Raw genomic sequence first — 13,573 nt, forward strand, 5'->3', positions numbered from 1 at the left:
CTCAATTATTAAAATTTCATTAAGTTTTTACTGTGGCTGAGACTAGGGTGGGTTACTGACAATACAGAAATAAGTAAAACACAGTTGCTATGCTCAAACAGCATGTCATAATTGTGGAGAAGGGAATATGGACAAACACTTTCAATCTCTAACCTTTTGTGTTGGAGACAGGATATCTGAAAGAAAGCGAAGACCTCCCCAAACATACCCCTTGGGTCCATCCTGCACCTGTATTACCCCACGTGCTTGCTATGCAGGGCCTCAATGGGTCCCTCTTCCAGCCAGCCACACTCCAGCTGACAGGAATTCCGGGGATGCAGACAGGCCAAGCCTGGGTTGCCCTGATTTTCTGCATCCTCTACCTGATCTCCATCACAGGCAACCTCAGCATCCTCGCTTTGGTGGTTCAGGAGTCTGCTCTGCACCAGCCCATGTACTACTTCCTCTCTATGCTTTCTATCAATGACTTGGGAGTGTCCCTCTCTACACTTCCTACTGTGATTGCCACATTCTGCTTCAACTACCGTCATGTTGGCTTTGATGCCTGCCTGGTCCAGATGTTCTTCATCCACACTTTCTCTTTCATGGAATCAGGTATACTGCTGGCCATGAGCTTTGATCGTTTTGTGGCTATTTGTGACCCTCTACATTATGCCACAGTGCTTACCAACAGCCGAATCTTGGCCATGGGCATGGGCATCCTTGCCAAAAGTTTCATCACTCTTGTCCCTTTCCCCTTTCTGGTGAAACGACTGCCCTTTTGCAAGGGCAATGTATTGCATCACTCATACTGCCTCCATCCAGATCTCATGAAAGTGGCATGTGGGGACATTCATGTTAACAACATCTATGGACTCTTTGTGGTCATTTTCACTTATGGCATAGACTCAACTTTCATCCTGCTCTCCTATGCATTGATTCTGAGAGCTGTGTTGGCGATTGCATCACAGGAGCAGCGGCTGAAAGCACTCAACACCTGCATGTCACACATCTGTGCAGTGTTAGCCTTTTATGTGCCCATCATTGCTGTCTCCATGATCCATCGCTTCTGGAAAAGTGCCCCACCTGTTGTTCATGTCATGATGTCCAATATCTATCTTTTCATACCCCCCATGCTCAATCCCATCATCTACAGTGTAAAGACCAAAGAGATTCGCAGAGGAATCCTAAAGGTTTTCCAGAAATCTCAGAGTTGATAAAGGCTACAGACTAAAAGAGATCAGAAGGAAGGATTTTACAAATAGTAAAACAAGGAGGGAGAATATCCAGGGTCTTGACAGTTTCGAATGTGGAACTAATAAAAGAGCACATGACTCAATTCTATGATATAACTATTTATTAAACATCTATTGTATGCAAATCATTGTGCTAGGTGTTGAGGGTGTATGATGGTGAGTACAATATATTACTAAATAAGGAGATAGACATGTAGAAAAACAAAATCTTAGACCCACACTGAATCAGAACTGCATTGTAACAAGGCCCTAGGGTAACGTGTACATTTTAAAGCTTGAGAAGCACAGTGCTTCTCTTTTCTAATACTTACCAGATAAGGTCAATCTACTGACCTTTAGACCATACTATGAATAACAAGGGTCTGGAAAAGTGGTTCTCAAAATGTATTTCCCAGGACAGAATCCTTAGCATCACTGGGAAACTTGTCAGGCATACAAATTCTCTGGCTCCTCCCCAGACCTCTTGAGCCAGCTTTGGGTGTGGTGCCCAGCAATCTAAATTTTATCAAGACTTCCAAAAGATTCTGAATTACTTTTGCCTTTGTAAACCATTGGTCTAGAATATTTTGGAAAACTGCAAATAGCTTTGTTTGGACAAAGTGAAGATTTCATATTGAGAAACTTAGAGAAAAAGGTCTTGAGAGATTGCCTAAGTCAGATTGTAGATGGCCTTTAAATTTCAGGGAAACTGGATGAATCCCAACTAGGCAGACTGTGTTGAAAGTAAAGGGAAAAGCAGGCTTATTATCTTCAAGAGGTATTGCAGGAGGGACACAGAAATCGTTTCAGAGGAAATTTTGATGAATACTTCCTAACCACACCACAGTCATTCTGAAACCCTCATACAATGATGAGATTACTTTCCTTTATCCTAATTTCTACCTTTTACCATTCCAAATTAACTAGCAGCCAAACCTCAGGCAAGCCCAATTTTAGGATTGTTGTCTATGCAAACAGAACCTTAATTAAAAAAATCAGCTGTCACAATGAGACGGGGATAAGAAAAGAGGAATTGGAGGATACACTCAGACTTGGAGAATGTGTGTTCTGAGAGCTCAGACCATGATTGAGACATTGCTACACACATAGACAGTGAAAAGGGAGTAGTATAATAATGATAAAAATAAGAACAACCATACAAATACACACACACACACATACGTATCTGAAATTACAATCTCCAGTATTTATATGAGTAGAGAGGTAGTTTGCTATGTATATTTATTATTCTCTTTTTTAAAAATTTAAACAGTTTTATTTACACATCATATAATCCATTCACAACAATATATATGTATGTATATATGTATATATGCATACATTTTTTTTAAGGTACCTGGGCCAGGGATCAAACCAGAGACCTCATACGTGGTAAGAGGGAGCTCAGCCACTTGAGCTACATCTGCTGCCCACAACCATGTATTTCAAGTCTATTGTACACCAGGTATAAGGCTGGCTGCATCCCTTGTGAAGCTCAGTGCAAAATAAAAATACAAGGCCTCTTTTTAAAGAATCAATAAAAATTTCAAGAAGGCAATAGCAGAGCATTAAAAAAGTGCAAGACCTTTCTGAGCCTAGGTCCCTGTGTGATTGTACAGGTCACATGCAGAAGAAACTGACCTTGATTAGGGACACACTAGACAACTAAGTCCTAGATGACTATGATCTCATTTTTCAGTAGGTATAATAAAATTAACCCTGATATTCATATGGAATTTTTCTATATCCCAAGTTCTTTTACTTCTATCTCAGGTGTCTCAAATAATGAGAGAAGGGCTTACCAAGGATTTAACTGATGAAGAAGTTAAATGATTCCCTGAAATAAATGACAAACTGGGAATAGCCCATTTGAAAATCAAGAAGTGCTATATAGCAGCATACATGCATATACATAAGTTGCTAGCCTAGGGCCGCATCTTGATATGGAAGTGCTGACAATGTCCTGTCTGAAGCATTCTCATCTCTGCTCCTTTCTGATCTAGAATCAGATTGGAGGGAGATGTTAATGCCACTATGTCACTGTTTTGTTTTTGTTTTTTCCTGAGCTAATGTTTTATTTCTACATTAAACATTCCTATCCATAAAAACAGTTTGTGTGCCAGCTTGAGAATCTCTTAACTACAGATATACGGGCAGTTCCTCACAATGTGAGTCACTCTGACTCTTTGGAAAAGGAAGTGTTGGTCCATGTATTATCTGGTCCCTCCAAAGGGTTTTTGAGTCTTTATAAATCTGTTCACCTTATGACTTCTCAAAGACCTGGTTTTCTTCTCCAGGGCCTCATGTTCAAATCTAAGGCATCGTTTAAGTCCCATTCTTTCTCCACGAGTCTATGGTCTTATTTACAATGTTACTTTCTGCATTCTCCTGAATTCTCCTACTTCCAAACTCTTTATTTATGATCCAATCAACCCTATACCAATGAATGAATGTGGAAATGATTTTTCTCAAACTGGCCCTCTGAGATACCCCGTTTTCTAAAAAATTTCCATAAGGAGAAGGGAAAACTTTCTCTGGGTCCATGCCTTGCCTGTTTCCTCCCACCCATTCTAGCACTTGATAGAAAAGAGAGTGCTCCCCTGCCATTCTTTCTCTCAATATACCTTCACTCTATTTGAAACAGAAATAAGGAGAAGGTGAAATGCAATACTTAATGTGTGTTTGGGGAAAGAACCTGGTTGGGGTAGCTGAAATTAGGATCTGTGGTAGAATTTGATTTACATTAAAAATAAGAACTTTTCACTTCCTTATTCTCATTTAAATCTCCCATCCCTTAGAGATAGGCATTATCCTCTTTACAGAACAGATTCACTTTGAAGGAATATCCATCTCATAAGGTCTTGGGGATGAGTTTATATGACTTTGAACCCACAAAATTTGTGAACTCTGCATGTCTTTCAGTATCCAAGGCAATCTCTCCTGTAAGGAAAACTGCTCTTACAGAATTTGGTGGAGAGTTGGGGGTGAAGTTGTGGGAGTGGGAATTGAGTAGAGCACAGGAGGGATAAATGGAATAAATGGATGGACCCAGTGTGGTGGCAGCTATGGTCCTCTATTGCCTAAATCCTGGGGCTGCCTCAGACTTTAAGCTCTGGACTCTAAAGTCTGGAATTTGCCCACTGGACTTAATTTAAGCACCAGAACTTGGGAACTTGACTCTGTGTTCTGGGTGAAGAATTCTAGCTTTCAGGTGTTTAATTTGGGAGGGAGTTGGCTATGGAGGATTTGTCTCCATCCTCATCATCACAGGGAAGGAGCTGGAATTTAATTTTATCCCAGAGGATAGGGCAGTATCTCCAGGGGAGGTGTTTTCCTTTCCTTTCCATGACCAAGGGAAGACCTAAACACTCTCTCTTTCACATGACAAGCCTAGCTCCACACTCAGGCAAACCAGGCTCCAGGGGCACTGACCTCTGGGAATTCTCATTCAGAGACATAAAGCATGCTTTCTCTGTTGGCCCAAGGCCTTTTCTGGAGCCATTGGAAGCTTTCCCCTGCCTTCCACTCCAACCATCGGTTCTCAGAGCTCTATGAGGTGAGTTTAAATCTGTGTCTTCTAGGTAAATATCTTAAAAAATACATTTCTGTCTAAATAATTCTTTTTGTTCCTCTATATGATTCTTTCAGTTTCTCTCATCATGTTTCTTGTCTTTATCTGCATGAGGCTCAATTGTTGCCTGTATGTGGTTGCAATTCCTTTGATGGGTTTAATTAAAAAAAAAAATCCTTAGATCTCATTTTCATGTAGGTTATCTACAAATAGGGTAATATTCATTCAAATGTCCTATGGTTTCCCAGCAATTTGCAGATAGAGCTTGCAGATGATCATACAACAGAAGTTTAGAGCTTGCCTCTGTTCAGCCCACACATATCCACAGCCATTCTATTTTCAGTGTCATAGATTAGGAGAGATTTTGACAATCTGAAATATCTGGATTGTGGAAAGAGGGTAAATTGAAAGGACCTCTAATCCAAGATCAACTCCAGTGTTATCTAGTCTTTGTTCGAACATCTCTGAAGCTGGTTAGTAAGATAGGGAATCAATAGTTGGCTCTGGAATCCCCAAAATGGCTGCTGGTAGACCCTCCCCAAGATTCTGCCATTCATTACAGGATATCCTCCGAAAGCCAGGAGAAGCCCCAGATATTTCCCAAGGACTTTATCATTGGGACTTCATAGGGGTAGAATAATTAACAGTTCAAAAAGCCGGTGCAAGGCCTGAATGTACTCTCTTGCCTTTGGATCCCTGTTCCTGCCCTCTGCACCTTGCTCTTGCTGTTGTTCCCCTGCCATGATGGCCACACAAGTAAAACCTGGGCATTTATAATCTATAATGAGGAATTGTAGTCTGTAAATCAGTCTGCTTAATCACTTTTCAGCCCCTTCCTCTTCACCTGAGATCATGGTCTGTTATTTTCTCACATTTCTTGTCCCTCCCTGACTGAGTGAATTACTGGCCTAACTCACCCGAAGTGCTCTTGAAATTCATTTCTGCAGCATAGTCAAGACCCTAGACAAAATCCAGTAACATCTCCACTGACAGAAGTATTTTATCTCATTGTGCAGCTTTGACTCTTCCAATCATCTTATGTACATGATCCCCAGACTGTCTCACTGTAATTTTCACCTATACCTGCTGGTCTTCCCCTATGGGACATTCTCTTCTGATCATCCAATCCCACCATCTTTACTGCAGTGTCCTCTTCTTAAAAAAGTACCATGGGTTCCTTTACTGCTCTTCATATTACTTGGTTCCTATTACCTTCTGCATGTGGTTTAAACCCTATCTAGTTGTAGGATCCAGAACTAAATATACTTTAGTTATGGCCTTAGCTCTATGTTCATGCTTTCATTCATTCATGACTTTTTGAACATGTCTTTGTGTCAGAATCATGTGAGGAGCTGAGGAGGCAAGGATGAACGAGGCACAAGCCTGACCCTAAGAGAGCTCATGGTATGACAGGCAGGACAGAGGCATATATGTAATTCTAATGAAATGGAAAAAGTCTGTATAAAATATTGTAAACTGACTGATGAGAGGGTTATTATTTCTGTCTAAATAATCTTAGGGAAAGCAAATAAAGTGAAGGTAATCAGTATGAATGACAGTGGAAATTTTTAAAAAATCTAATAAGCAAGAGAAAGACTGACTATCCAGGAAGAAAAATAAATAAAGAAAACCATAGAATTATAAAAGCACATTTTAAATTATTTGTATTCTGCATAAAATGCCTCCATTAACAAAGTCTAAAACCTATTCATTTATTGTAAGGTATAGATCACATTGTTAATTCATATCAGACTTTCACTACGTGAGTCTCCCCAGATACACAATGCTAGTTCAGGATCAAGTACACAACAGGTCTTAGAGAATTTGTCAAGTAGAAAACTAAATCAGTGGACTTCAGTGAGGGAACCAATTTAGAAGGTCACTTAATCTCCATTCCTTTCTATTTCACCCCAGGTCTGCAAAGGAGACTGGAAAAATTTATCTCCCAAATTGTCCTTTTCTCTGCCTGAGAAAATAAAGATGGTCAACATCTCCTGTCTTATCCTATTATTACTTAAGTGGCTTTAGCTTCAGTGAGCTGGGAGCTGGACTTTGGAGGAAAGACTGAAGGGCTTATAATTAGAAGAATGAGATTCTAGTTCCAGCTCAATCTAATTTTTAGGATTGTTGTGAGACTAAAATAAGGCAGGTTGGTAGTGAGGCAATTTCCCCTCTGGTTAACATTTCCATCACACAAGCTGTGGGTCTCCTGGGCATTGCCCTTCCACATTCTCTTATGTTCCTTCTCACACATGCCATGTCTAGTGCTTCCAAGGCTGCATTGTTACTTCTTACAAAAGATAAGATTTACCATTGGCAGGCAGCCTCAAGTGAGGCAGGCACTCATCCACAGCAGAGATGATCTGAGCTAGGAAGGCACCTTGCAGGTCCTTCTCTCTCTCTGGGTTCATCTCCAGGGAGATGATAGGCAACACTTGCCCCAAACCTAGGCTACGTCTATAGGCATAACCCTTAAGTATCATCAGAAAACTCAAATTTAGAGGAGATACAGCATGCTGAAAGTTCTGGCAGATAAAGAAACACAAGGAAATGTATAAGTTGTGGGTAGTTGATGATGCAGGGAAGTTGCTTGAAGAAGAAGACTGGGGAACCCTTGCAAGTTACATTTTAAAGTCTAAAAAATGTCACAGTAATATGACTGTATTATTACAAAATGGGTATGGAGTAGTTTTCAATACTGGGTTCACATGGAGTGCTGTAAAACATATTGAAAACCATGTGCTACCCACAGAGCTTCTAATTTAATTGATATGGAGTATAACCTGGCACTGGAATTTTTAAATTCTTCCAGGTGATTTTCCATGTATAGTCAAGGTGTGAACCACTGATCTACAAGGCAGGAACTTGTAGAAATCAAAGGAGAAAAGACACTGTGAAGCACAGAGATAAAATGCATAAGGTTTCAGCAGGGCCATGAACAGAGGACCTAAGAGTAAAGAGAATAAGAGAATGCAGGTCTTGGGTCTTCTCATCACTATAGTACACTTATTCCTGTGGTCATCGTTCTTTGTATCTCCTTAGGCATGCATTTACCCCAATCCATGCCAGCAGTGCATTCTTATTAAACACTTTAGATATCCAGAATATTTCCACCAATAGTAGATAAATGCTTGTCGTAGTTTACTGGGCCTACTGAACAAAAGTATCAAACTGGGAAGCTTAAGACCACAGGAATTTGTTGTCTCAGAGTTCTCGAGGCCAGAAATCTGAAATACATAGATGTAGGCTTCCCCTTAAGCCTGTAGGTTTCTGACAATGTTTTGCTGGTATTCTTAGGCATTCTGTAGCTTGTGGCATAACTGAATCTTTGTCTCCATCATATGGCTGTCTTCTGTGTCTGTCTGTGTTCACATTTCTTCTTCTTACAGAGACACCAGTCATATTGAATTAGGGCCCACCCTAATCCACTTTGCCTCTACTTAACAAATATCATCTTCAAAGATTTTATTTCCAGATAGGGTCATATTCACAGGATCAGGGGTGAAGACTTGAACATATCTTTTTTGGGGATGCAATTCATTCCATAACATTCAGGGTAAAGTATGATACAGAATCAGGGAGTCATGTGTCTGAGTCTGTTGAATGAATGAGTGATATGGTTGGAGATAATTCAGCTTTTAGACCAATTTTGATTGTACTTACCTTTTTCACTGTTTTCTTATCATATTAAAATACATTATATTGTGTTATGATTTTATTTTACTCATATATTAGGTTACTTTCACTTTCTGATTAAGGTTTAGCTAATTTCTCTGATCACTTGGTCACAGATGAATAGTTCTTTATATGTGTGCCTTTGATCATCAATGGATTCTAGATAAATCTGTTATTTTTGAAGCCAACTATGTCTTTACATAATAGTTTATCTGGACTCTACTCTTAAATTCAGATGTCATTTGTGTATTAAGATCATTTTCACCTATGTGGCTATTTCATTCACCACCCATATTCTTATTTCTTTTTCTCTCAGCTTTCTAAAGTTGCAGCCACATTCTTGTTCAAAATGATTTTCCCTCTCCAGCGTGGATTGGGGCCCATGGAGATGATCACTTTCCCAGGTGTTCTTGTTTCCTCAGATCCACTTTAACAAGCTAAAAGTCATTTTTTTTTTTTATTACTCCATCCTACATAGTACTTGGGTTTACTCCCATTCCACAATGAAATGGAAACACCACTATAAGAGAAGTCTGTAGATTGGAACTATAATCCAGGCACTGTAGTTAGTGACTTAAATCACTACTCACTCTTCCTTTTTGGGTCTTTATGTCTCCCTGTAAAATGAGTGGTTGAGAATAAAAATAAGAAAAAAAAGTTAATTTTTTCGCCATGCTTCATGTACCATGAAATATCTCATTTACTCTTAAAACACCTACGCAAGGTGTATTTTTATCCCTGATTTACAGCTAGAGACCCTGAGGCTTTAAAAGATTAAATTATTCGTTCAAGGTACCAAAGAGCGTAAACAGTCAAGTGTGTTCAAATTAATGTCTGCTGAAATCTAATTGCAGAACTCCAAAACACTGCACATCTGACATCATCTCATTTGTTCTTTATATACAAACATGAAAGTATGGAATTATTATTATCTCCCCTATACAACTAAAAACACAAAAAACAAAGCAATGAACCACAAATATTGAACCAGAGTATAAATAAGGTGTCTATATTGTCTATTGAGCAACTGATTAAGCATGGATTTTGATTTAGGAAGGGCTTATTTCAAAGTTTCTGCCCTTAACTTTTTTTTTTTTTTTTTTTAAGTCCCAGGGCCAGGGATTGAACCTGGGAACTCTTATGCAGGAAACCTGCAATCAATCACTGAGCCCATCGCAACACTGAGCTGGTTTTAGTGCTTGTTTTGCTTATTGTTTGAGTGTGTGTGTGTGTGTTTGTGTTTTAGAAGGTCTGGGAACTGAACTCCAGACCCCCCCATGTGGGGAAGCAGGTGTTCAACTGCTTGAAACACGACTCCCTGTGCACATAACTTTCAAGTTATGCTGGCTCCCATAAAGAAGGTGTTCTCAAATGTCCCTTGTACATGGTAACCTTTAGGATTTTGGAGGTCATTGTAGCAGAAGGAAAGAAAAGAATGCATTGTCATAGGTGTTGGGGGATGATTTTACTTACCCAGAAGGAAGTAGAGGACTCCAATTCCCCACATCTACCTCCATCTCCTTCCTGCAGTCTTTGCGCTTCCTGCTAAGGCAGCAGACATTCAACATGGGAGCTAACCTCTGTGTTTTCAAATGGCAGGGGAAGACTGTTCTCTGCCACTGGTGATATGGGAGCTGCGGGCAATGCAAGTCTTGATCTGTTACCCTTCTTCCTGACTGGAATCCCAGGACTGGAGGCACAACATGGCTGGCTCTCCATCCCCTTCTTCACCATGTACATCGTGGCCATTGTGGGCAACAGCCTAATCATGGCAGCTGTGCAGAAAGACCCTGCTCTACATGAACCCATGTACCTGTTCCTCTCCATGTTGGCCATCACTGAGGTGGGAGTCTCTATATCTACCTTGCCCACCGTCATGGGCATTCTTTGGTTTGATGCTCGCCAGGTTGACTTTGATGGCTGCCTGGCCCAGATGTTCTTCATTCACACCTTCTCTTGCATGGAGTCAGGGGTTTTGTTGGCCATGAGTTATGACCGCTTTGTAGCTATCTACAACCCACTGAGGTATACAGCCATCTTGACCTTGCCCCGTATCATCTCCATTGGTCTGGGAATTACACTGAAGGGTGCGGCATTCATGGCTCCCCTTCCAGTCCTTTTGAGGCAACTGCCGTATTGTCACAGTAACATCCTCTCCCACTCCTACTGCCTGCACTCAGACCTGATCCAACTGCCCTGTGCTGATACAAAGCTCAATAGCATCCTGGGCCTGGCCATTGTCCTGGCCACCTTTGGATTGGACTCACTGCTCATTGTGGTCTCTTATGTGCTGATTCTCTCCACGGTCCTTGGCATTGCCTCTGGGGAAGGACGGCGAAGAGCTCTCAACACATGTGTGTCACACATCTGTGCTGTACTTGTGTATTATGTGCCTATGATTGGTGTGTCTGTGATGCATCGTGCTGCCAAGCATGCCTCACCCATGGTCCACATGCTCATGTCTAGCATCTACCTCTTTGTGCCTCCTGTGCTCAACCCCATCATCTACAGCGCCAAGACTCGACCAATCCAACAGGGGATTGTGGCCTTGTTCTCCCGCAAGAAGGAATTGCTTTAAATCACTCAAGCAGGCAGAGATTTCAGTCAGTCATAGATCATGATGGTGTTTCAGCTCTGGGCAAAATTCTACACTAGGCATTGCAAGGAGAAATAGGGAGGAAGAATTCAAAATGCTGCCATGGGTTTGTCTCATGATCACAGGAGTTCTTCCTAAGCTCTCTCCATTGCATTCCCATTGCATTCATGAGTGTGTGTCTGTGTATGTGCACACCTTAGTTCTCTAACCAGACATGATCAACTTGAGAACACAGATCATTGTATTTCCTTTCATTATTACGTCAAACCTCCTAGCAAAGGCCTGACAAATTGTAACAGTAAAGGCTAGAGACCTAGTGATATTTGAACTGAAATGGAACAAATTTCCATTTTTTATGTGTTAGGTAGAAAAAGAAGGGTAGCCCCCAATAAAGGAGTACAATCCTAGGAACATCCCTATAAGTGGGATAAACATACTTTCTGGTGCCCCCAAATAGTCAGAGTTTATAACTTCTTTCTTTGGTGTAATTAATAGTGTCCATGTTCACTCTCAAAAATGTACTTAGGTAGACAATAAATTAAATGGTAGACCTACCTGCAGAGCAACCTCCTTTTCTGTAAGGAACAAAACTCTTTCCATAACCCGCCTTTGAGTGGTCCAGACTCCTAGAGTTTATGTTTCAGGAGACTCTGGGGATGAGGAACAGCTGACTCAGACAGAGAGTAGTGTATGGACCATATGCAATATGGAGTCTTCAGATCCCAAGAATCCTAGAACAAATTCTGCTGTAGTAGAATTTTAGACCCACTTCCAAACAGGTCTGGCACCACTGTGCCTGGTTAGATCTATTTCTTTCCCCCACTTCCTCTCTTCCTTCATCCTTGGTAATCTTATCATGCCATGTGGTGGTGTATTTTCTTTTCTTTTCTTTTGCTCCTTTTTCCTCTGTACCCCTCCCTCATCCCAGTAAGCGTGAGCTTGGTTTGGCCTGCCTGCTTCTGTTTATGTCTTCCTTAGCTTCCCTGGAAACCTTTGGACATATCAGGAATAGCGGCCTCATACCTCCTAAATTACACAGGTCTTTGGGATTGAAAATATTTTCAAACTGATCTTATGCATTAAAAATACATGAATATATTATTTAATAGTCTGATATTTTGCATGTCTAACTCAAATTATTTTACTCTGCAAAAGAGTTTTAATTACACAAAGTATTTTTATGTTTCAAACTATTTTAATTTTCACTCTGTCATTAATTTTTGCAAAAGAATATACATCTATATGCTTAAATTTGATGTTTAGAAACTGACTGCACATAAATCAGTTTTTGAAAATGCATTATATATTGATGTGTTTTTTAACAATACTAGCATTCAATTGATTAAAAAACCCAATACACATTGTGACATATAGAAAAGTAACATATATTGGAAATGTATCTTTTTAGATGAATGGAGCTTTTTTCTTGGATCTAAAATAAATATTACTTATTAATAGAATGAAAAAAATAGTTAAATAACAATTCTAGTCCTATTCATCTTATCCACTTCCTGGAGCTGTAAATATTGAGAATTTGTTTACATAAAATAGATGATACTGGAACAGTTTTTTCATAGTTTTGGAATTAAATAGCAAAAATCACATGATGCTCTATTATCAAAAATTATTTTTAATGACCTAATAAAAGGCAATTTCATTGGATCCCATTTTACTTTGTTTGAAAGGAATAATGTCTAAATCATTTAATGTACTCTAACTATGATACTGAGTCATTGTTGTCTTTCCCTTCATGAAAACCTATGCCAGTTTTCCCTTAGTTGGGTGGTTCAAAGATTTTTACATCTTGGAGAAATGGAAAGATTTACAGTGTCTTTCTTATCTCTGTATATTGGAAGAAGATTGTGAAAATGAAGGGAAAAATGTATAAGAGAAGCCCAGTAAAACAGGTACATTTTTTGGGCAAAGTAATTCAAGTAAAGAGAGTATGTGGAATTTGAGTGTCTAAAATGATTAACTTAAACCCATTTGCACTCTGCACTTCTTGGAATATCGTCTCTATTTTTACTGGCATACATGTAATTAGTTGGAAAACTCCTACATTAAATGCCCACTGATGACAGCTTTTGTAAAGTCAGGATGACTTTCTTGGAGATAACTCATCAAATCTCACCATCAGATACTCAGAAAATCCAAAATGATAGTTGCATGATTTTCTTATTTTTTAAATCTATTTATTTATTGATTGATTGAATGATTGATTGATTGATTGCATGGCTTTTGAAAAAAATATTTTCTTAGAAAATTATCTAGTGAAACTTTTTGGCCAAATTCTACCTTTTGCCAGGACTGTGACTTTAAGTAACAAACTCCAAAGAAAAACAACACAGATGTTTTGCAACCCTGTATGTTTAGATCTATGCTGTCCAACATGATAGCATTAGCCACAAATAGCTATCAGACACCTAAAATTTAGCTGGTTCAAATTGAGGTGTGTTGTGAGTGCAAAATACTTACTAGATTTTGAAGATGGTACAAAAATAATGTAAAATATTTCAC

General features: G+C 39.5%; 2 protein-coding genes across 2 annotated transcripts; both read left to right on the plus strand.

Annotated features, from left to right (window-relative positions):
• The first annotated feature begins 251 nt into the window (after positions 1-251).
• Positions 252-1,196, plus strand: LOC101445422 (olfactory receptor 51I1). Its single transcript, XM_004471426.1, has one exon. The coding sequence runs from the start codon at positions 252-254 to the stop codon at positions 1,194-1,196; it is 945 nt and encodes a 314-aa protein (XP_004471483.1).
• An 8,891-nt stretch (positions 1,197-10,087) lies between these two features.
• On the plus strand, positions 10,088-11,038 carry LOC101445878 (olfactory receptor 51I2-like). Its single transcript, XM_004471427.1, has one exon. It carries the CDS (start codon positions 10,088-10,090, stop codon positions 11,036-11,038), a length of 951 nt encoding a protein of 316 aa, XP_004471484.1.
• The last annotated feature ends 2,535 nt before the right edge of the window (positions 11,039-13,573 follow it).

The sequence above is a fragment of the Dasypus novemcinctus genome, chromosome 10 (genome assembly GCF_030445035.2).
Source record: "Dasypus novemcinctus isolate mDasNov1 chromosome 10, mDasNov1.1.hap2, whole genome shotgun sequence".
Taxonomy (NCBI): Eukaryota; Metazoa; Chordata; class Mammalia; order Cingulata; family Dasypodidae; genus Dasypus; species Dasypus novemcinctus.